The sequence below is a fragment of the Symphodus melops genome (assembly GCF_947650265.1).
Source record: "Symphodus melops genome assembly, chromosome: 1".
NCBI lineage: Eukaryota > Metazoa > Chordata > Actinopteri > Labriformes > Labridae > Symphodus > Symphodus melops.
In genome coordinates this window covers 19251674-19275517 of record NC_136691.1, presented here as the reverse complement: position 1 = coordinate 19275517, position 23844 = coordinate 19251674, and the positions used below count along the sequence as shown (strand labels likewise).

The window sequence follows — 23844 nt, the reverse complement described above, 5'->3', positions numbered from 1 at the left end:
TTGAAGACTAATTTAGATTGGTCGTCGTTGCAGACGTATTGTAAGCCGTGATCATCGTATTTACCAGTGGCACTTGAAAGCAGCATCAATAACCACTAAAGCTCAGTCCTTCCCGGGATTTTTACGCGTTCCGTTGCCATGGAGCTGAGTTTGTTTTCCTTCCTGCGGCTTATGCGAAGTGAAAAGTTGTGCTTTAAAATGTATGGAAAGACCTCATGTGAGGACGTGAAGAAAGGATAAGTTTGACCGTCCTCGTTTTCCAGATAAGTGAACAACAACGTGACAACCAGTGACATTGATGTTTCCCAGGACGGTAACGTAAGAAGCTCCCTGCAAAACAAGGAAGCGGCTCGCCAACGTCAGGCTGTCCCTTCACTTAGAGAGTGCAGGTGGGTGACACGAGCTGCTCACTCCGAAGTGCCTTTTATATAAGGTGTTAAGGTGTCAAACTTTATATTGTTCGTGTTTTAAAGATTAAAAAATGTTTTAGTCTTAAAAATGTAATTACAGCCTAAACGTGTGTTTTTAAAAGTAAAACAGCAGTTTAAATTGACACACATGCACCTGTAATTTAATTTTATTCTACATGTGTAGTGCTTTGTTATTCAGAGAGACTTTGGTGAATTCCTTTAAGATTGGAGACCTAAACTGAGGTAAAACTCCGGAGAGAAAACTCAAATAATTTTGACCCTTTAAAAAAGGATTGCTGCATCTGACTGCCCAACTCCACTGACTGATGCTATACAAATCCAAACAAGTGTTTTTGCTCTGTTGAGTTGATTCTAGTGTTTTCCACCAGGCTAAATAATACCAGAAAAACAATAATTAACATTTCCCAAAGGCCACAAACAACTGCTTTCAATTTGAACATAATTGGGCATTTTTTTCATTCAGTCTTTTTTTCCCCCACCAGCTCTTTCCTGACCTCGTAATGAGTGGGAGAGAAGCAGAGGGCCGCCTGGAGGTCCTTCAGATCTACCGACTCCTGCAGTACATCCATAAGCGGGATATGATGCAAATAGAGAAGATGGTGAACTTCGGAGTGGAAAACCTCATCAATCTCACCGAGCCTAAAGACGGCGTAGGGGCGCTTCATGTGGCAGTTTCAGCCAACAACCAGGGTGATAAACCTTTTCTGTACTTTCTCCACTGGCTACCTGTAGCATCTGAGCCCCTAGAAGTGAAGATAGATCTGGTAGAGGCCGACATTTGACACAAGCAGTGTATTATCATGGAAGAGATTCAAGTTTACAACTTTCAAAATCCAAAATTAACATCATCTTTTTGTTGGCGGGGAGGGGTCTTGAGTTTGTGATGTATTGTTTAAATGCAAGGCCTTATGACCGGACTGCATTAAGAAGGCATGTAAAAAAGACAGTTGTTTTAGTAAAGGATTTTAAATCTGGTCATTCTGCTGGTTATTAAATCGTGTTGCTTTGCTGTCACTTGATTCTCCTGACTTGGTCCACACTCTCCCTGACTCCAAACAGAGCTGGTCAGCTTCCTTCTCTCTAAGGGAGCACACCCTGATATTCAGGACAAGAAGGGGCACACCGCCGCCATGTTGGCTGCTGAGATGGGCAATGATGCCATAATGTCACTCCTGGTCCAAAACGATGCTAACCTAAGGCTACAAGACGCTGAGGGCAAAGGTGAGAAGTCATATGCACTTTACCGTACAGTACAGTTCGAACAACATATGGTCTCTTTAAAAAACATTGGAAAACACTTGTTGACAGGTGAGTAGTACTTGGTTGAGCTTAATTCTTCATTAGATCATGTGGGTTTATAAAGATAACTTGGCAGACGGCAGAGCGTACAGAAGACAGAGTGTCAAAGGTCAGTCACATATTTCAGCAAATGAACGGACAAATGTATCAAACAAAGAACACATAGACTGAGTAGTACAGAAACGTAGAAAGGTATGCTTTAAAAATATCTAACGGTCAAGACATCCAAGCACTCAGCACATCATCAGGGGAAGAGATGGAGAGATATGAGAAATAAGAGGTAACAGACATGGAAGAAGACGTCTGGTTTCTCTACAATAAGAACACACAGGGACGCTTGTAAAGAGTACAGATGTAGACAAATGCCTGTATTTGACGTTATAATTAGAATCAACTAAACTTGAACTGATGACAATGTTTCTGATCAAACAGTCACTGAAGTCATCTATTAGGTGGACACTTGAGCTTAGTAATGTAAAGTACAGACGGACCGACAATGCAGCAATCTGTATAAAAGACTCCTAACGTTGAGTTTATGGACCTAATCCTCGCTTTTCTCTCAGAGTGTCATTGTGACTTGATCTTAAAGACTCACACCTTACCTCTTTACATCAGAACACATGATTCAGAGTCCTCAGGTAGATAGACAAGTCTGACTAACTCTGCATATAACTTCATATGTTATCCTTACAGTATGAGTATCAGACCTGCCTAAAACTCTTATAGAGAGCTCCTAAGTGTGCCTGAGATGTAAATAATGTAGTAGCTGTAATCAGGAGATGCAAAGGCACCACTTCTCTCCCACTAACATATTCTCATTTGACCTTGAAGTGTCGGCGTCTCAAATAGAGGCGTTTCCATCTCATGTTAGACCAGCAGGTCGGTTGTGAATGTGCTGCCTTGTCTCACAGCTCATGAAAATGCATGCTGCTTCTCTTTACATATTGATGAGAAGACAGTATCCTGGACAACTCCAATCAGCGAGCCCCAAAATTGTTCTTCAGGACCATTTTAAACCAATTGTGATAATGACCCCAATTAGAGTGTATCCGGGGCTTCAATTACTGAAAACGGCGCTCTGCTCAAAAAGGAAGTGAGCTGGAGAAGGGGGGAGGATGACGGGGAGAGAGGCAGAGGTCGTGTTAGTCAGAAGAGTATGTGTCATGTGTGTGACTACATGCCTTTGTATCATGCATGTTGTGCATGCTGTACGTGCACGGCTGGTGTGTCAGGCAGCGTTGATACATCTAATTACAGATCAACCACTGATGGCAATCGTCTCCTGCTATGTGCTGAGTAATCTGATATGTCTGCACTCCCCAAGGACTGCGTCTGCTAAGAGTCAACGCTCACAGCCAAGTCTTTACCCCAATGGGCTCATCTACAGGACAAGTGCCGCATTTGCTCCTCCTCATGTGGTTGACCACGTTACGGCTGTTTAAAGACTGCCCCCCCCCCCAGATTTGCATCATTACATAATGTTTATATTAAAGCAAAGGGAGAATACCCAAAACCAGTTTGCTACTCTTCATTCCTGTTCTGCCTCATTTGAAGTAGTCTGATGATTCAAATCAATTGAATGGATATTTTTAAAATGTCAGTCGGAAACATTGTAGGGGGAAAACCCACCTCTCCCTCTGCTGCCTAGTATCACTCTGCTAAGCACCAGTCACCAGATGAGGCATAAATCGTGCAAGCCAACCGTCACTGTAACTGTCTGTTACATTCAGCCAGTTTTGTCAGACTCAGAGGACACTCTCTGCAGATCGTTATATGTCTCGGAAAAGTTACAAAAAAAAGGGGAGGAGGAGGAGGAGGCAACTGGTGTGTGTTGCACAGCTGTGCTCGGAGAACTACAGAGGTAAGAAGAGAGAGAGGGAGCAAGAGAGCGAGTGAGTGCCAGCACTGGTCATGTACAGGTCAGATACAAACTGAAACACAACAACAGCATCATTGGAACAGACTGCGTTAACCAGCACAACAATCAATGAAGGATGGAAACGGCACTGGGCACAAGAGAGTGACTGTGCCTGTTGGTTTTCACTGAGGGAAATCTGAACTGAGAACCAGAAGGAAGTCACTGGAATTCAAAGTGATGTGGGTGTGCAGTGACAGACAGTTTGTATTTTGCCTTCTGTAGATCATATTTATTGTTCAGGTCAGTGAGGCTGCTTTGCTGGGCACCTATGAATCTACCACTGACCTTCACAATTTTGGAAAGCGAAGTTTTGGTCTAAACACTGACGTTACCACACACAACATATTGAATATAGGATGTGTTAAAAGTAGTCATGAGACTGATATCTTAACTTTGTACAGAGGCAGAAGAGACGTCGTTGGACTTTTTTTTTTTTTTCTTTTTTTTTACAAATCATTGTACTGTTGGAATCAAAGCTCGGCTTATCATCGGTCTGCAGGCAGGGCGTGACCTCTTGTTAAAGCATCATACATGGAGCTCAGCAGACCAGAGTGGACGACAGACAAGGACAGAGCTGAAGACATTACATTACGGATTTAGAGAGACATCTCTGTGCTATTGTATATAAAATGAGCTGTCTGGCACCTGGCCACTGATGTCAGGACTGACCTTTCTAAATTTATTTCATTAACGTCTTTATTAAGTTTTTTTTTAAGTTACTGCTTAAGACACTGAAAGTCAGTCATATACCACTCATATGCCTATATATTTGTCACTATATGTTAACTCCTGCTTATCTTTTTTTTGTAACAACTAGGCGTGCTGTTCTACTGCATCTACCCCACCAAGCGTCACGCTCGCTGCCTGCAATTGGCACTAACCTGCCAAGCAGACGTCAACAACGTGTCAGCGCAGGGAATTCACGTGTTCCAGTTGATGTGTGAAAAAGCCAAGGAGTGCACCCCCATGTGTCTCGTCATGCTGGATGGAGGGGCAGACCCTAATGCTACAAACCAGGTGAAAGTTGCATACAGGGAATAACACTCTGACATTAGTTGTGGTGAATCACAGTGAGTAAGAACAGAGTGTGATGCTTCAAAAATGAAGCTGAGATGCTTCTCAGCTTGTTAGTTGAACTTTGACCTGACTCCTTTCCTCTCTCTGTTCTGACACTTCAGACAACCGGCTTCACAGCTTTGATGGGGGCGGCGAAGGGAGGCTCACTCCAGCTCGTTCGAGCCCTTCTCCAGAGAGGAGGAAACCCCAACGCCCTGGATCAACAGCGCCTGACAGCCGTACACTACGCCGCCATGGGGGGCTTCTTGGAGGTGACATATCTGCTCAGCCTCATTAATATAAAGCTTCAGCCAGTATAAAAGCGAAGGAGCTTTTAGCAGAATGTCAGGTTTTGACCACATGATGATAGCAGTGTAGTTGTCTCCTAACATTCGCCAAACATCTTCCAATTTTTCGTAACATATTTTTCAGTCCCATATCACAGCAGTCTGTATGAGTTATAGAGGTATTTGACATTTTGGATTTTGAAGTGCTTCTCTTTGGTGTTCTGTGTCTTCCAGGTGATTCAGGTGCTGTCTGCGTACTCAGCAGACATGGGTGTGATCAACCGAGAGGACTGCACAGCTCTGCACTACGCTGCTGCCACAGGAAATGCCAACTGCTGCAAGTTCCTGGCACAAAGAGGTGCTATGAGAGACTTTACAATAACATGCCTTTTTTCTTTGGTTTCTGAAAGACAAGACATGGATTCCTCTGTGCTCACTTATGCTTCGAGGAGTGTGGTCGAGGTGTGTCAGGACAGAGCCAGTATTATTGTAGCTCAATATCTGTGTTGTGACACGTGTAGAGGAAATTAAATACGTCATAGTCAAATATTGAAAAACTAAAAATAAGAAAAGGGTAAAAGAGAATGTATTAGGGACCAAATTAAACTCTATAATTCTTCCTTTTGTACACAATGTTCTGAGACAATGCTCTTTGCTCAGGTTGTAACCCCAAAGTGAAGAACCAGGAAGGTTTCCTGCCACGTGTGATTGCCAAAGACGCTGGTCACAAAGCAGCAGCCAAGGAGCTGAAGAAAGCAGAGAGACAACAGGGAAAAGGCCAAAAATCAAGCAGTGACAGCCTCCTGTCAGACCTATGGGCCCTTACCCTCCATGACTGGTCCCATGAGTATGAGACAGAAATACAGCAAGCCTTTGGGGCCAAATTAGAAACAGTAACCACAGAAATGTTTATGTCAGTGTTGGTCGACCTAAAAGCTCCAGTTGATGATGAGCAGATCAATCAAGTCATCTCAGCCCATGACAAGGGGAGAGATGGCTGTGTCAACATCAATGATTTCTTCAAAGGGGTCAAGTACATCAAGAAACCATACCTCATCTCCTCATATACTCCTAAAAAGAAGGGGGCAAAGGGAGGGAAAGGAGGAAAGAAGAAGGGTAAATTTGTCCTTCCTCTGCCTATTTGCACACTTCTCCCTGAGATGATGCCCCGAAGAGCGAATGGAGGGCCTACTCACTTTATGATTGAGACTTACTACAACTGCTCAGATCCCCTTCGATTTGACCAAGATCACCCGTTGGAACATCCCGTCATGAATGACTCAGGGTGGTACTTGGAAAAGCCAGACAAGGTCTACACCAACATCAACTACTGTGTGAAAAGCGGAGACCTGGAGTCGCTGAACCTCGCTTTCCAGCAGGGAGTTCCTGTGGATGTTAAAGATCAGTTTTACAAGACTCCCCTGATGGCAGCCTGCGCCAGTGGAAACTACGACGTGGCTCAATATCTCCTGAGTCAGGGGTGAGGAATATGTTCTTTTCTTTTGTCTTCTGATTTTAGGTTTGACCCCTTTTTCAACCAAGAGTTAAAGTTTGCTTTCTAGTTTAGTTAAGTTATTTATTTTTTTTATATAGAATTTAAGTTATTTTACCCTCTGAGGTTTAAGGATTTTTCCCTTTTACATACTTTATTTTTTCCAGGACAACCTGGAGAATCAGATTATCTGTCTCTCAAGGATGTCAGTTAAAGTTCAAAATAATTAATACATAATAGACACAGAAGCAAATTAAAGCAAAAATGAACACAAAATGTTGAAATTAAAGGTAAAATAAGGAGAACTATGACCTGTTCTCCTCTGTCCTGGTGATGGGAGGAAGGGAAATAAACACTGTACATAACACATAAAAACCATAGCCATTTATTTAAGAAAATCCTGGGCTGCTTTTTGTTTAAAGATCTTATTGAGGCTTTTACTGTAAGAGCTGAGTGTCTGCAGTGATCCATTTGACTACATTTTATTTAGAGCTGCTTTGTAAAACAAGCACAAATCCACTGATACTACAATAATCCAGCCTCTGCTGAAAAAAACAAATTTTGACCCCACCCTTCCATCTAATTACAGGCCCATCTCCAAACTGCCCTTTGTCTCAAAAATTCTGGAAAAGGTAGTTGCCACGCAGCTTACAGATGCTCTCGACACGTATGACATGTATGACCCTTTCCAATCTGGTTTTTGCAAGCTGCATTCGACAGAATCAGCTCTATCTAAAGTCACTAATGACCTTCTGATGGCGGCAGACGACGGGAAATGCTCACTATTAGTACTTCTTGACCTCAGCTCCGCTTTTGACACTGTGGACCACGGTATTCTGCTAAAAAGGCTTGAGCACTCGGTGGGTATCTCAGGATCAGCCTTGAAATGGTTCTCATCCTACCTCTCTCACAGGAGTTAGTCCGTTTCAGTGGGACAGTTCATGTCTGACACAGCCCCTTTGACGTGTGGTGTCCCACAGGGTTCTGTCCTGGGTCCAATACTGTTTCTAATGTATTTGTTGCCTCTGGGTCAGATAATCAGCCTTTTCAGTGGGATGTCATACCATTTGTATGCTGATGACATACAATTATATTATTCTTTTAATCCAGAGGAGAGCCACAAATGATCAATTATTAAAATGACTGTTTGCAGGCCATTAAAACCTGGATGTCCGAAAACTGCCTGCAACTAAATGCAAGCAAAACAGAAGCCCTTATTCTCGCTCCCCAAAAATGGATACCGTCCATTACGCAGCACATTGTGGCCCTAAGTGACTGTGTAAAACCTTCCCTTCGGAATCTTGGTGTGTCTTTTGACCAATCACTATCTTTAGACAACCATGTCAGCCAGCTAACACGTTCATGCTACTTCCACCTACGCAACATAGCCAAACTTAAATGTATGGTTTCAAAAGTGGAACTAGAAATGATTTTACATGCTTTTATCTCATCTCGTTTAGATTATTGTAGTGCTCTTTTTACCTGTCTTAGTCAGTCCTCTTTAAACCGGCTCCAGAGTGTCCAGAACGCAGCTGCTCGCCTTTTAACAGATACAAACCGCAGATCCCACATCACCCCTGTCCTATCCTTCCTTCATTGGCTCCCGATTTTTTATCGCATTCATTGGTGCTCACTTTTAAACCTCTGCGTGGTGAAACACCCGGGTACATAGCCGAGCTTCTCCACCCGTATGTCCCCAATAGACCTCTTAGGTCTGGCAAACTTCAATTTCTGGCAGAAACAAAGACAAATTTTAAAACCCGTGGTGATCATGCATTTCAAATTCTTGCACCAAAGCTGTCGAGTGCGCTTCCTCCAAACCTGAGATCGGTAGACTCCTGTGAAATTTTTATGAGGCAGTTAAAAACACTTTTATTTAGACAGGCTTTTGATTGACCTTACTCTTTTATCTATTTTACATATTGTATGTTTGTTTTTGCTGTTTCTGTTTTTAACTGTTAATCCCCTTTTATTGTTGTAAAGCACTTTGTGATCTTTTATCTGTGAAAGGTGCTCTATAAATAAACCTTACTTACTTCCTTACTTACAATAGCATGAATGCAGTCAAAACAGTTCTATCTTTTGTATTTCTATACTGAGAGCTGCACTGGCTTCTCATTGGCCCTTTACATGTCAGGTGATCACACATACAGCCTCTGATTTGTCGACAGACCAAAACAAGATGGCAGCGTCCATGTTAGCTGAGTGAGCTAACAGACACGAAACAGTTTTAAGAAAAAGACTTGAATCGTAACGGATTACCTTTATTTTTGGGAGGCTTGGATCCGGACAGTCACTGTACACTGATTTCCTCAGTGGGATAGAAAACTCCATGGATGTTATTTATTTTTTTTATCACTGGAAAGCCGCCAAGCTGACAACAGAGTGGAGTTCACAGTAAGTTGCTGCTTTGTACCTTTCCTTTTCAGAGCTCACACAACCCCGTTAGGTTGTAAAGAACAGTGTCGACCTCAGAGGGTTAACGTTTTAATCATTCAACAAATGAAAATCGTGAAAACATTCTGTGTAGTGATATAGTTATCATCAGCTGACTGAATCTGCTGCTTCCTCCTTTTTTAAACACTCCCTGTCGCTTCCATCAGCTCATCAGATTTACCTGTTCACCGAACAGAGTTCTGTAGCTCAGCTCATTACCAACTTCTTCACATCTCACAGCTGAAACCGTCCTGAGGTGGTCGAAGAATGACCAGGTGATGTTGCTTCATATCCGAACAGTACAAATGTGCCTAGTTTGAGTGCACCTTAAACCTTTATGCTACAATGTAAATGGAGAGTTATTTACTGACATTGTAGCTTCAAATCCAGCTCAGTCACCTTCGTTGTTGTGGCTGATGTCTGCTCAGGGTGAGTCTGGTTCTGCTCGAGGTTTCTGCCCCTTTAACAAATGTTTTTCTGTCACTGTCAACTTTGCTAACCGTTGCTTATGTGCCTGTGCTGATGAATTGATGTTGGGTCTTCTTTGTAGATGATACAACAAAGAGTAAGGTCTATTAACTGATTTTTATAAAGTGTCTTGAGAAAACATTTGCTCTGAATTGGTGCTCTACAAACAGTGATTGATTGATTTATGAATTCTTTTAAAAACTAAAGAAGTTAGAAAAGGGTTTAATTTTGAAGATTGTTGTTTCTGTGCTTTCGTCTGTGATTATTTTTTTCCTCTGCAATGAAGAAGCATCCGAGAATTAGAGCCAGGGTGATCCGCTTGCTCACTGTTCGCTGTCAACAAGGCCGGACATCCTCTTAAAGAAAAAGTGAAATCATCTCATTCTTCATTATTGCTGCTTAAAATGGCTTCAAGTCTGGAGTTGTGAGTCAGTAGTAGACATATCATACGGTACACATTACTTTTATATGCAGTCCCTTGACTGCTTTTATTAATTGGTGAATCAAAGGAAATGATAGACAACAAAAGGGAACGATTCTGTTGATAGACACCCAGTACATTTCTCACGGATCAAGTCCATTGGATCCAGGCGGCTGTAGACGCGAGATCCTGGCTCCCCTATTCAATCAGGCGGACTGAGTCTTTGTCCTCAGGCTGGCCCGTTCCCCTCGTGTAGCAGCTCGCTGGATCCTGCCGATAACGCCAAGATTGTTGTGGCATTTTTCTATTATCAAAGGGTGAGAATAATAGTAATTTCTGACACATTTTATATGACAGATTATATGAGACATTTGTACAGCGCACATGACGTCAAATTTTCCATAACAGAAGAAGATTGACTTCCTGGTTTGCTCAACCAATTGGAGAGCTGTTGTATGATGACCAGCACCTCTTGCCTTTCCCTTAAAGATGTATTCATTCCATATTTCAGCCGGCCTTTCTCCTGTGGTCCTGAAATATTTGGATAATTCGGCTGTTACTTCTAGTTTTTTTTTTAGTCAAATTAAAATTACATCTGCGATTTAAAGAGTCATTATTTAAGTAGATTTTTGGCATTGCTCCACCTATTAAGCTGACAGTTTGTCAATGTTTGTGCCCCGTTACTACTAATTTAGCCTACATCAGTATTATAAAAACATTCAAACATTTAAAAACAGGAAATCAAAACGCGTCAATTCCGTTTTCGAAACAATGAAAGATATCCAAGAAATATGATTATCATGTGTGCAAACAGTAAGTCAATCACTTAACATTGCTCTCCAGAAATACAATTATACAGACAAAAAATAATGATTTATAGAGGATTTATTTGTTTCCAAATTTTGTGTGTGTGGGATGAACCGGAGCACCCAGAGAAAACCCCCACAGAGGCTCAGTTGGAACATGGACAGTCCTGACAGACAGGTACCATAGGCCTGTGTGTTGGGGTGGGAAGGGGCAGGACGAAGGGCTGGGCCTGTCATTTCGTGTCCAGGTTCTGTCTCCTCTGCCGCTTATGTTGGAGGCGGCTTACTGAGGTCCAGACTTTCCTCAAGCTGGAGACACGTGGTTGACTGTCTTCCTCCAGAACTTCCTGAGGGCACTCAGCCCTCAACGTTTGGGGCTCTTTGTTCTTTTGAAGCTTCTCCACTTCCTTCTGCAGAGCGTGATTGATCTCCTCCTGTTTCTCGAGTTTGGAGACGAGCTCGATGCTGCTGCTGGTCTTTTCTTGGAGCTGTCTTTTCAAGGTCTCCAGCTGCTCTGCATAACACATGTTCCTGCTGAACACTTCTTCTTTGCAGACCTTCATCTGCTGCTCCAGGGACTCTTTCTCCTCCGTCAGTTTCTCCACCAGCATGAGGTTCTTCTTGGCTGACTCCAAATGCTGATGCCTGACTTCCTCCATTTCTCTCTGGAGGTTGTCTTTCATCATTTTATGGTGCTGCCTTTTCTTTTTGGAGTCTCTCAACTCCTTCTGCAGACCAAGATTGGCCTCCTGCTGTTCATCCAGTTTGGAGGCTAGGTGTTGCCTGCTTTGTGTTACTTCCTCCAGCTTGTTCTTTAAGGCAGTAGTCTGCTTGGCGGTCTTGATGTCCTTGCTGAGGGTATCTTTTTGCATGACCTTCATCTTTTCCAGCAGGGTGTCATTTTCAGCTCTTAGATGTTCTTGCATCTTTGGGTCATTAGAAGCGGTGTTCTGCAACTTCTTGTTTAGTGCAGAAATGACTCCAATGAGCTCTTCTTTGGTCTTCAGGGAATAACCCGACATGTCCTGTGTGATGCTGTAGGATGGGTTCAGGTGCTTCAGCTCTTCTTTGAGCATCCTGATCTCCTGATCGCATTGGAGTCGCTCTTCTTGCGCCACCCTCCACCTTTCTTCCATCTCTTGGATCTTTGTCTTGCTGACGGAGTATCTGGCAAGCGCTGCCTGGCTCAGCTCTTTCTCCTGTTTCAGAAGAAACTTCACTCCCTCCAGCTCATTTCTGAGATCTGCAACCACCTGCCATTGGGGTGGGCGTCTCTGAGGCTGTGCACGATCAGGTACATCGGGGTTCCGCCAGCGTTGTTGTCCGTAGGTTTCCTCCCTCCTTCGGTGGAAAGTCTGACCGTCTGGCTGAGTAGGATGCTGTCTGTTGTGGTTTTGGTGATGGTTCCTACGGTTGGCTCCATGCATGGGGTATGTAAACTCCTCACCTCTGACCTTCTCACCTCCCCAGCTCTGAGATTGTTCCATTGCGAGAGTTGATTCGTTAAATTGGATCTTGAGTTGTTTGAGTTTGTTTTCTTACGACGCTGACTCGGCTCAGATTTGTGAACTGTAGTCTCTGAAGGAATTTGTGGACTGTAAAGAGTCTGTGCTTTGCTGCCCTTTATGTGATCTGAAGATTCTAACTGCCTTTGATGCATCAGAGTTCTAGAATTCCTTTGATTGGTATATTTTCTTCCAAATTCGGTTTCCATGACGTCGAAGAATCATTCAAATCTGTGCCTGTTAATTAAAAAAATAAATAAAAATGGCTGCCCCAGTATTTAAGATTCAACACAACCCAAAACGCTGAGGCAGGCATTAAGCACCCTGACAACACACAAACCACCTGTCAACTCAACTCACCCCTGATGAAGCAAAGATGATCTCATATTGTGAATTAAATGTCGTAATTTCAAACCACAAATGTTGGCACACTCATTCTTAGGGACAGATAGATGGATGGATGGATGGACAGATGGATGGATAGATATGTTGTGCTTCTGCATCTGGCAAAAACAGAAGCCTTGTGTATTGGCTCCATTGTTGCCAAGTCCGCTTGTTTTAAGCGACTTTGGGCTTGTTTTTCTGTAAAGTCGCTTGCAAATATCTTAAGTAGTGGGTTGGGCTTTTTTGGGCTTTTGCTTCTAACGTGTAGTTGTTACTTATTTGGGCTTGCTTTGATCCCTCTATGAACTCTACTGATTCTCTCCCAGCTCTCCACAATAAAGCCAAACATGAACGCGACATTTAGTTTGTACTTTTCCAGGATCTGTTTACAACCCTGTTTCATTGGTTACTACGTGCACCCAATTCGGCACCCTCACTCTCTCTCACACACACACACACACACACACACCCACACACACACACACACACACACACGCACATGCACAGCTACACATGACAGAGTGACAATGCCCAGCTATACGTGGGGAGAATATGGAAGAAAATTACACAAAGAGTGAGAGTAAGAGTCGAACCAGACTGGCTCAGTTTTGAACCAGAAAGCTCACGTTTTCTAGCATAATTTGAAGTCAATAACTTTGTGTACTATTAACAAACAGTAAATGTAATTTCATCAACAACTATAGCTTATAGCTAGCCATCCAGTGAGTGAAGGGAAAGAAACTTTTAGACTGCAGTTTGAGAGCAGAGATGACTAGGAGTGAAAATGTAAATGACATGATTTCGACTTAATTTATGCTTCGATGCATAACAGCAAAAAAATAAAAAGACACAAAATCATTGTTAAGTAGCCTACGTATGGCTGGGTATATATTATCTATTAGAATAGCTACGTTGCTTGTTTTGGGCTTATTTCCATACACCTGGTTGCTTGTGTCTCTCATGAGATCTGGCAACACTGATCGGCTCCAGAAGGCTCCGACTGGGACGCAGCGCAGCGGACCCAGTAGAAGCACACACACTACAAACACTACAAAACGAATACCGATTACATTTTTTGTAACCTTTTATTGTTTAATAAACGAGTACTAAACTACCCGAGTCCTCGTTAGCACCCCTAATTTGCACTATACTGAAATACAAACGGAGTCCACAAACTGGTGAGTGGACTTGTTTCACACCGTTGTAACGCCTCTTTCGGACAGGGCCGAGGTGAACCTGTGTGACCAGTTCTCCTGGACGCCTCTCCACCATGCAGCTCAGGCTGGACAAGTGGAACTTCTTGAGCTCCTGGTGAAGGCGGGGGCCATCGTAGATGCCAAGGGCCTCAGTGGAGGCACACCCCTCATGAGGGCCATCGAAAGCTCTCGACCCTCCTGTGTGGACTTTCTCATCAAGGCAGGTGCCAACGTTTACTCCGAGAACAAGAAAGGTTCGACTGTACCTCTGATACATTTTTTGAAACACTACTGTTGACATTGTTGTTGTTGATGTGTAAAAAGCTTATAAAGGTCACATATACTCCCTTTCAACACATTCAAATAAGTCTCAGAGCTCCTCGTCTGTGAACTTTCTTGCTAGAAATCCACTCTGTGATCCTTTATTTGAATGCATGTAAACCCCTCTGTTTCAGGCCTGCTCACAACAGGCTGTTTCTGTGTGCATTTCTGTATCTGAGATTAAGCTCAGGACGCTCGGGCAGAACAAACACCTAGCTGTGGGAATGTCACCCACCTGGGGGAGGGGTTACTCTTTGTGATGTCATAAAGGGAAACTCTCCAAACAGCCTGTTTGAGCACATATTTTATGAAAAGTGAAGCAGGTTAAAGACAGCGAGGATGGACTTTTATCACAGCTGGGGGGTTTGTAGACAGACGATGGACACATCGTAGTTTTGCACAATACAGGGTGTTACCTGTAATGTACACAATAAAACACGTTCAAAAACACTGCAGGGATGGCAGGACGCTGTTCCTCGTTGAAGATTGACAATGTGACTTTACTGTTATTTTATCTGTCTGTATTTCTTTTCTCTTAGAACAAAACTGCATGGATATTGCCGGAACTTTTGGAGACCCCAGGATAATTGATTTGGTAAAAGTTAAAATGGATTCTTTACCAAAACCAAAGGACACAGCAAAGGGAAAGGGGGGCAAAGCTAAAAAACCAAAAGGAAAGGTAGTAAAGTAACTCAACATCTTATTTACCAACCTAATCCTAAAATATTAAAACCATCTGCATTCAAAATGTTAATATTTTACTGTGTGTGTTTCTTTGAGGTGAAAATTCACTTTTAAATTTACACCAGTTCCACCCACCCACTCTCCTTCCTGCTGCTGCTTCAAAAATCTATTCTGAGTAAAACTTAAACAACTCATGACTGGAAGCTTTCCTCCAACATGGTTTGCGTCTGTTTACTCCTGCTTCATCTGTCGGCACGAGAAACCTAAGCCTGTGAAGAGATCTGATTACTGTAAGGTCGAGACTTGTAAGCAAATTAGACCACAAGAGTAACATTACAACTAGACCACGCTGCTGCTTCAGTTAGCATTTCTTATCATTTGCCATCCAGACTATGATAGTAGCAGGCTGTGTTGTAGCACAGATTCATTTAGAATATTGATAAATCAATAAAAGCAGCAGGCAGCTGTTCTGGAGGGGACAAGAAGAAGTCTGTCAAAAGAATAACGGCTCATAGCTAAGGACACGTTTGTCTGACTGGTAGAAGAGATCATTTAAAAAAAAGTGAGTGGTCCAAAGAAGGGAACAAGTTTGGTGCCAGATATCAGATGAAAAGAAGACAAGAGGATCATTTGCATGTTGTTTAGCTAACGTGTGTTTGTGTGTATGTCAGGACTATGGGTATATTTCTTGTGCAGTTAGTTTCTTTAGAGAGCTAAACTGGACCTACAACCTCTGTAATTGAATGAATTCTTGTTATTGTCATATTCTCAAAGTTTTAATTCTGACATCAAAGCACTTTTAATGCTCTTAAATGAGTGACACTGCTTTATGTCATGGTTGGAACAAGTAAGCTTTTCTGAAATCTCCAAAAGTTATATTTCTCAAACTTACAGATGTTGTGCTTTCGTTTCCTGATTTTCCTCATTTTGAGTTTCATCACAAATGTGATGTAACTGAACTACGAGATGGTCTGTATCAGTAACCTTCCTCTATCTGACTGACTTCACTGCCACACATGAAAACCCAGCACAGAATACTGGGGTAGGACGAAGGTGGGTCATTCTTACAGGTCTTTGTGTGCCCTGTAGGTCATTGCTGAAGAAGTATCCATGCGCACAGAGACATCAACTGCAACCGCCGGAAAGATCTCTCCTCAGAAGGAGTCAAAGAGCATCATCACGCAAAACACCAGGATCACCACAGGAAAAGCCAACTCTGTGGATATCAGCTTTGTGCCAAAAACGGTAGAGCTCATCTCATCAGCTTTCCTTCCTGTACTGAATCCACTGATTGCTTTTATAGAAAATATCAACATACAGTTTTTAAACTGTATTAATCCCAGAGGGAAGTTCTGCTTTACGCTCTGTTATTTAGAGACATGCTTCTCACACACATGCACAGACAGGACCTGTGGACATGCTTTAGTGGAGAGATGTCAGAGTGGGGCTGCTACACACTGCTATGAAGGGAGCGCACCAGGGCGGTTGGGGGTTTGGTGCCTTGCTCAAGGGCACATTGGCAGTACTCAGGAAATGCCCTGATACTTCTCCTGTTACCAGACCAACTTCCATATTATGGTTCTTATTGGGACTTGCACTAGTTACCCTCCGGTTCCTGACCCAAGTCCTTATAGACTGCACCGCCCCAAATATTAAAATGTTTTTCTGGAGGATGAAGATGGCGCCGACTGTCACGGCACGCCGTCTCTCTGTCCCTGTTTCTACCTCGTCTCTGTGGTTTTTAATGTTTGCTGTGTTGTTGGTGGGGTCTCTGCTTGTGACTAATGCACAATCACTGCTTGTGTATGAGCGCCAGGCGCTCTATGACATTTGGAGCTTTGTTGGAAAGTTATCGCAGGATGTATGCGAGGGGCAACCCTCATGCCTACCTCCGTTCTTGGCGTCTGTACCGGAGGAGTTACGCCGCCGTGAGCCAGTCTTCCTACCCCGGAAAAGGGGTCGTAGCAGACGGGCTCGTGGCAGACGCTCCGGTAAACGTGTCAAATTAAATATATGGCAAAGGAGGATGAACATGATCAGGTCTACAGGGATCTGTCTTTATTCTCTTGCCTGCTGTGATCATCAACAGCGCTGGATCAAGCCTGTTCACCCGGCGTCTCAGGATCTCGATCAGCTGCTGCAGCCCAGCGGGACAACAAGGAGGTGGAGCAAAGGCGGAGGTGTTTCTGTGTATAACCTGCGTCTCATAGACTGCACAGCGTTGCAGGTAGATGGAGACCTGAAAGTCCGGATGGCTCTCCTAAACACTCGGTCTCTGACAAAGAAAACTTTTGTGCTCCGCGATCTGTATAATTCCGATACGCTGGATCTAATGTTCCTAACGGAGACGTGGATACGGGAGGGTGAAATAGCGCCCCTGGTGGAGCTTTGTCCTCCTGGGTCGAGCTTCTTCAGCTCCTCGAGGCTGATGGGAAGGGGAGGAGGGGTGGCTTCGCTTTTTAAGGACAGTTTTAAATGCAAACAAATTTCTAACTGTGCCTCCTTTACCAGCTTTGAACTGCAGCTTTTCACAATAAATCAACCCTCTGTTGTTTTAATCGCTGTAATATATCGGCCACCAAAGTATAATGACACTTTTATTTGTGAGTTCTCTGACTTTTTATCCGCATTTATCCTGCACTACGAAAGGATTTTAATTGTTGGTGATTTTAATATTCATTTGTGTTGCGATGACAAGCCATTGGTCAAAGAGTTTGTCAATATCATTGAGTCTTTTAATCTTTCACAATTTGTGTCAGGACCAACACATCAGCAAGGACATACATTAGACCTAGTGTTAGGCTATGGTATGTCTGTGTCAATCAATGAAATCACCACTCAGCCAATTTCTGATCACTCTCTTATTCTATTTGATATTTTAATCCCAAATCTCCACAGCCTGGAGGCAGCAACAAAGACACTGAGGTCTTCTCGTTATATCAGCCCCAAAGCTTTGAATGATTTTAATTTGAGAGTGCCAGATACAGTTGAGCCAGTATTTAGCCAGTCATCTTCAGTGAACTGCCTCACTGAAAATTTTAACAGCGTGCTTCGAGGCCTGCTGGATTCAGTGGCCCCAGTAAAGATTCGGAGGTGCCCTCAAAAAAGTCCTTTACCCTGGCTCAATGAGGATTTATTGTCATTGAGAAAGGACTCCAGGAAAATGGAGCGTCAGTGGCGTCATTTTAGGCTTGAAACACACTATCAGATGTGGCAGGATTGTCTGAGTAATCATCAGTCTAAAATGTCGGCTGCAAAGGCAGCTTATTATTCTAACCTTATTATGAGCAATAAGCAGAACCCTAGACTGCTATTTGACACTGTGTCTAAGCTCACAGAGTGTCACCAGTCAGTCAGTAGCTCTGATCTCTCAGCCCAGGATTTCTTGGTGTATTTTAATGATAGGGTTGAGGGCATCAGAAACAACATATCTCAGTCCTCCACTGTTGTTGGGGAGTGTCTTTTTGCCATGTCTGATCACACAGGACAAGGCCTGACTGAATTTGAGCCAATTTATTATGATAATCTGACCAAGGTTGTTATGGCAGCAAAATCTACAACCTGTTCGTTGGATCCTGTTCCATCCTGGGTTGTTAAAGACCTCTGGTCCACATTAGGGCACTATGTGGTCACTATCTTGAATTTATCACTCTCTTCTGGAGTTTTTCCATCCTGTTTTAAAACTGCTGTGGTTAAACCCCTATTGAAGAAACCTGGCCTTGATGCAGAGTCTCTCACCAATTACAGGCCTGTCTCAAATCTGTCCTTTCTGTCCAAGGTTTTTGAGAAGGTCGTGTCAAAACAGCTCTTGGACTATCTATCGTCTCATGATCTCTTTGAGCCACTACAGTCTGCATTTCGAGTAAATCACTCCACAGAAACAGCACTGACTAAGGTGGTGAACGATTTATTGTTGGCTGCAGATGCAGACTCAACATCCGTTTTACTGTTGCTAGATCTCAGCGCAGCCTTTGACACTGTGGACCACTGTATACTGTTAGATCGACTGGAGAAACACTTTGGCATCTCGGGTCATGTGCTTCAGTGGTTGAGATCTTATCTGTCAGAAAGATCTCAGCGAGTTTTATTTAATAATGAGGTCTCTGAGTCTTGTGCTGTAAAGCATGGGGTTCCTCAGGGGTCTGTCCTCGGTCCGCTGCTGTTTTCTATGTATCTGGCACCACTGGGTCACATTTTGCGTTCGTGTGGGATTGCTTTTCATTGCTATGCAGATGACTTGCAGTTGTATATGCCAATTGTAGCAGGTAATGAGTCTGTTGCGTCGAAGCTTGAGTCCTGTCTAGCTGCTGTTAGAGGATGGTTGTCTTCAAACTTCCTGCTTCTTAACTCGGCCAAGACCGAGATGATGGTTGTCGGCCCAGCAAGACTGAATCATTTGTACGATGGCTTTACTCTGTCACTTGATGACTGTGCCATTTACTGTAGGGACAGAGTGAAAAATCTTGGTGTTGTGTTTGATCAAACTCTTTCTTTTGACCTTCACATTAAAGAGGTGACAAGAGTGTCATTTTTTCACCTAAGAAACATCGCTAAGATTAGATCAATCCTGTCCTTTAATGATGCTGAGACTCTTATCCATGCATTTGTGTCATCACGGTTGGATTACTGTAATGTTCTTCTGTCGGGTCTGCCCAAGAAGAGTCTGCGAGGTCTGCAGATGGTGCAGAACGCTGCAGCACGCCTTCTTACTGGATCCAACAGGTATGAGCACATAACTCCGGTGCTCTCCTCTCTCCACTGGTTGCCTGTTCACGCCAGAGCGGATTTTAAAGTGTTACTACTGACTTTTAAAATTGTAAATGGCTCTGCACCAGCATACCTGACTGGTCTCTTAGATTTGTATGTGCCTGCTCGGTCACTTCGCTGACAGGGGACTGGCCTCTTAGCTGTCCCTAAGGTTCGCAAAAAGACTATTGGAGAGCGGTCCTTTTCATTCCGCGCTCCCACTCTCTGGAACAGTCTCCCTGCGGACATCAGACTTTCTTGTTCCATTGATGTGTTCAAAGCAAAGTTGAAGACCCACCTTTTCACTGCTGTTTATGCCTGATGTTTTTAATGATGTGTTATGTCTGTGTGTTGAGCTTTTAAGCTGTGTAAAGCACTTTGTCTAAAAGCGCTCTATAAATAAAATTATTATTATTATTATTATTTTACATAAATATGCATTTCTTTATCACAAGATGGATTAAGTGGTTTGAACACAGGTTAGAATATGTGATAATCTGCCTCAGTTTTGATGTTTTGCCTTGTTGATGTCTTGGTTTTGATTAGACTGTGGTCTGATGTGTCTTTGGGCAAGACACTTGACCCCAAGTTGCTCCCACTGCTTCGTTGGTGGAGTATGAATGTGTATGAAAGGGATTAGTAACTTCTGATAGAGACTTTACATAGAAGCCTCTGCCAGCAGGGGATGAATATGTAGGTGTGACCTGCGGTATAAAAGCACTTTGAGTTGTAGTAAAAATGAACATATTGAAGAGAAACACGTTTCCAATCAAGAGAAGTCAACAACAAGTTGGAAAGAAGCAACAGGTTGGACCTGAACCAGCTGCCCGCTCCCTACAAGGGGAGGGCTGTCGCGGCCGCCTTGACCAAAAACAAAAAAATCAAGGCTTAAAACATGGAGACTGAAAACATAAAACACCACACAGATTCAAGGTTTTGGAACCTGAGCTTTATTCGATGTTAATGTCCCTTACAGTGTTTTTAAGGATGAATAAGAAACCTCTGGAAGAAAGGGCTGAAGACCCTGGCTGAGCCAACCACCTCCCCCTTAAAGTAACCGAGAACAACAGATGAACCTCAATAAATCCAAAAGACCATAAACAAGATCGCAGGTGATCTTCAGCCCAAACAACAACCCAGGAATCTAGACATGTGTGGGGAAAACAGAAACCTAGGTGGGGAAAAGTTTAAAGGAATCTAAAGCTCCTCAACAAGCCGTTGTCCAGAGTGTGCGTGCCAGAGTCTCTCCTACCTGGCTCCTCTACATACCCCTCCTCCTCCCTGCACACAGAGTGCACTCAGGTGTGCAGCACTTAAAGGAGGAGAATCGCAAACTCTCCCCTCTTTTTTCCTGAATGTGTGCGTCTACATTGTACGCTAACCCGCCTTAATAAACAGCATGCTCTGCTTTTTCACTGTGTCACTCTTCATCTTTTTCATGATCCATTCGTCTTTTTCAGATGTGGGGGAAGCCACCAATCACCAGCCAGCTTATGTCAAAGATGGACCTGCGGAAAGAGCTCTTGTCCCTGGAGGTGGACTTTGATGACTTCATGATGCCTTTGAGCCATAACATCCAGAGCACGCTGTCGTCCAAAACCACGGACTAGACCCAAAGGAGGCCAGGCAGAGAGAGACATTCTGCAAGCTGAGCTGAGCGACCACCTGCGGCGGTGATCCACGCTCCACTCTTGAATTCTTCACTGCGACATTGCTTCACATCATGTTTCCTCTATTTCTTGAATCTAATTATGTCATTCTGGGACTGATAGTGTCAGTATAGTAAAGAGTATTTCACAGGAGCTACATGTCAGAGGTGCATGGAAGTTTTTAAAGCAGTGATTTATCATGAATAGAATAGCTGACAAGGACTTGTTAATTATAAGTATTTTAAAACTTGCTAAAAAAATCATAATTCTCAGGAACACACTGTTAAGTACTGTTTGGTCACATTGCACAGCGTGCTGGGACTGTTTGTTTTTCTCTCCACTATCAGAATAAGGAAAATATCACATTCATGTTCTCATTTTGCACATAAAGACTTGGCAACTTTTAAGTGTATTCAAACTAAACAGGTTTGTTTTTTTACTTGAATAAATAATAATAATAATAATAATAATAATGGTGTCATTAATCACGACCCATAATACTGTATAAGAGGTTAAAACTGTATTTGAGAGTCTCTGTCACTGACATCAGCACTCAGTGGTAAGTATGAATGGTTTGAAGCAAGTAGAACTTGTTGTTTATGAAAAGCTTTATTACAGGGCTCTTGGTTGGTGTAACTCAGACAAGAAGTACAAACTGACCTAGTTTAATTGATTTCCCATTAAAATAACACAAGTCAAATTGTGCAGGGTAAACGACTGCACTGTAAGTTCATATTGCAGTCATAAAGTCACTGACTGCAGTGTGTTGATTTGTTATGGTAAGAGGGACGTCTGCTGGCTCACAGGAGACAAGACTGCTTAGTCTGTCGGTGTCTTTCTGACTTTCTTCACTTTCCATCTTTTCTTTGATCCATCTTTCATTCTTCTTCCCTTCCCTGTTTGCTTTCTTTTTCAAGTTGTTTCTTCCAACCGCTCTGGGTCACAATCCTCCCCTCCCAGCTACATAATGTACGACCGAAACACCCACTTTGAATAAGACTCAGGCATGACAATACACTCAGTCTCAAGAAAAGGGTCTATGCTTGCAAAGAACAAGATCAGAAGACAAAATCCAAAAGCAGCTGGCAGAATCGGAATCTGAAAAACAGCAATGATCAAAAAACGAGGGAAGAAAGACACTTGGAGAAACTGTTGGACTGAAAGGACAAAGACGATCTGGAACAGAAGGGAGGGAAGACACCGACTACATACTAAAAGTAATTGAGAGATAATGAGGGCAGGAAGTGAAGGATCTGACATGAGAAAAGAGTTCAGTAACACAAAAATGAACATGAGCTGGAAATGATATGACACTTTTGTTTGTCTTTCTTTCTTCCTTTCTTTCAAACAAATAGAAACACTAATCTATAGTAAGAGAGATGGAGACATTTGGCCAGTTATATTTCCCTGCTTTCTTTTCAATCTTAAATCCACCTAACCATTCTTTACGGTGCTTGAAACACAACAATACAGCAGTCACACGAGCGAAACACACATTCCCATCTAATGGTTAACTCTTACTGTTTATGCAGCTTTTGGTTTAGTTATAAATATTACCCCATGGTTGCTGTAGTTTTTATTTGATCAGCTGATGTAGCCTCTTCAGTCTGCTGGCAGATCAAACCGGATGCAATCCCTCGTAGTGACCAGCACATGGCGCTGTTTGGCAAATTTAACAATGCGGGGCTCGTGTCTTTTGAAGCTGTGTGCTGGGAGAACCGCAAAAAACTTGGAGGCAGCTCTGGAGTTCCTTTAAAAGAGAGACTTCAAAATGGCAGCTATGTATTTACTGTTCTCATGGTAAACACTCGCACTGCTTTGAAACAGGAATCTGCATCTCACGTCCCAAAATAATCAGGATATCATTAAGAGAGAGTACAGGCGTCCTCTTCGCCTTGATGAGTGTAACACATAACTTGGCTTCAGGGAGGCTGACTGCAGCCAGTATTTTTTTGGGGTCATGTTTGAATTGCTGTTTTTGTCAAGAATCCCCAGAGAGAAGAGACATGGTTTTCTGTGTTAAGCGTTGCAGTGATGCACTCTCCCATCATCACCACCAACATGAACAGATCAAATTAGATTGCAGTGTCCTCAAGGTCCATGGGGACACAGTTATATAATCTAATATACAGGGGGGGAGGGGTGGCGGGGAGGCTTTGAGGGTCATTATATCAGCTTGGATTTTACTTTAAATGTACAAAGTCACAACATTATTGATGATGAATCCGAAGACAGAGGCAATGGATTAGAACATAAAAGAAGCAGAGAAGTAAAAGCAGAAGGCAGAAAGAGGATCGCACATACGTGATGAAAGAGAGGAAGAGGAAATTGAGACAGAGACAAGAGAGTGATAAACGTCCTTACAGCCATTCATAATAAGACAAGAGAGACGAGGGGAAGGAGACGACTGAGAGTGAGGGAAGGGGAAAGGACACGAGCCCAGGAGAGGAGAGGGGGTGGGGTGGATATAAGCAGCAGAGGGTGACTCAGAAGACGGGGAGGCAGCGCAGAGGAGATGGGAGCGGAGGAAGTGGGCGGGAGGAGAAGATGAGGGCTTTTCTAGCACAATAAGTGGCACACGGGTTAGAGGGAGTAAACAAGGCTGCTGGCTCTGATTGTCGGCCGTGACGCAGTATCAGTCAGGGCGTCGTCTCGCGGCTCAGGCTCTTGCAGTATGCGTGCTTGTGTGGTTCTCCTGCTTGTGCAAGCATGTCTAATTAAAGTATGCAGAGGTATTTTTGACTT

At 43.2% G+C, this 23844-nt stretch overlaps 1 protein-coding gene and 1 long non-coding RNA gene across 4 annotated transcripts; both read left to right on the top strand.

Moving 5' to 3' along the window:
- The first annotated feature begins 117 nt into the window (after positions 1–117).
- ankef1a (ankyrin repeat and EF-hand domain containing 1a) lies at positions 118–21265 on the top strand. Of its 3 annotated transcripts, XM_079346641.1 has the most exons (11): positions 118–389; positions 914–1121; positions 1491–1652; positions 4466–4665; positions 4827–4976; positions 5226–5349; positions 5652–6471; positions 13727–13953; positions 14560–14699; positions 15794–15949; positions 20911–21265. In XM_079346641.1, exons 2-11 carry the CDS (start codon positions 932–934, stop codon positions 21058–21060), a joined length of 2319 nt encoding a protein of 772 aa, XP_079202767.1. In that variant the 5' UTR covers positions 118–389; positions 914–931; the 3' UTR covers positions 21061–21265. The 3 variants fall into 3 exon arrangements, with proteins under 3 accessions (XP_079202767.1, XP_079202765.1, XP_079202766.1); XM_079346639.1 differs by lacking the exons at positions 15794–15949; positions 20911–21265 and adding an exon at positions 595–653 and having other exon boundaries at positions 119–389; positions 14560–14774; XM_079346640.1 differs by lacking the exons at positions 15794–15949; positions 20911–21265 and having other exon boundaries at positions 119–389; positions 13727–13919; positions 14560–14774.
- A 314-nt stretch (positions 21266–21579) lies between these two features.
- On the top strand, positions 21580–22383 carry LOC306831806. Its single transcript, XR_013780128.1, has 2 exons — positions 21580–21658; positions 22017–22383. It is a non-coding gene; the product is annotated as an uncharacterized lncRNA (long non-coding RNA).
- Positions 22384–23844: the final 1461 nt, after the last annotated feature.

Bases quoted from the DNA above. Each gene is read 5' to 3' on its own strand.
- ankef1a (XM_079346641.1), top strand. From the start codon at position 932: ATGAGTGGGAGAGAAGCAGAGGGCCGCCTGGAGGTCCTTCAGATCTAC. The intron at 4,666-4,826 runs GTGAAAGTTGCA...CTGACACTTCAG, and splicing joins ACCCTAATGCTACAAACCAG to ACAACCGGCTTCACAGCTTT. The intron at 6,472-13,726 runs GTGAGGAATATG...TCTTTCGGACAG, and splicing joins CAATATCTCCTGAGTCAGGG to GGCCGAGGTGAACCTGTGTG.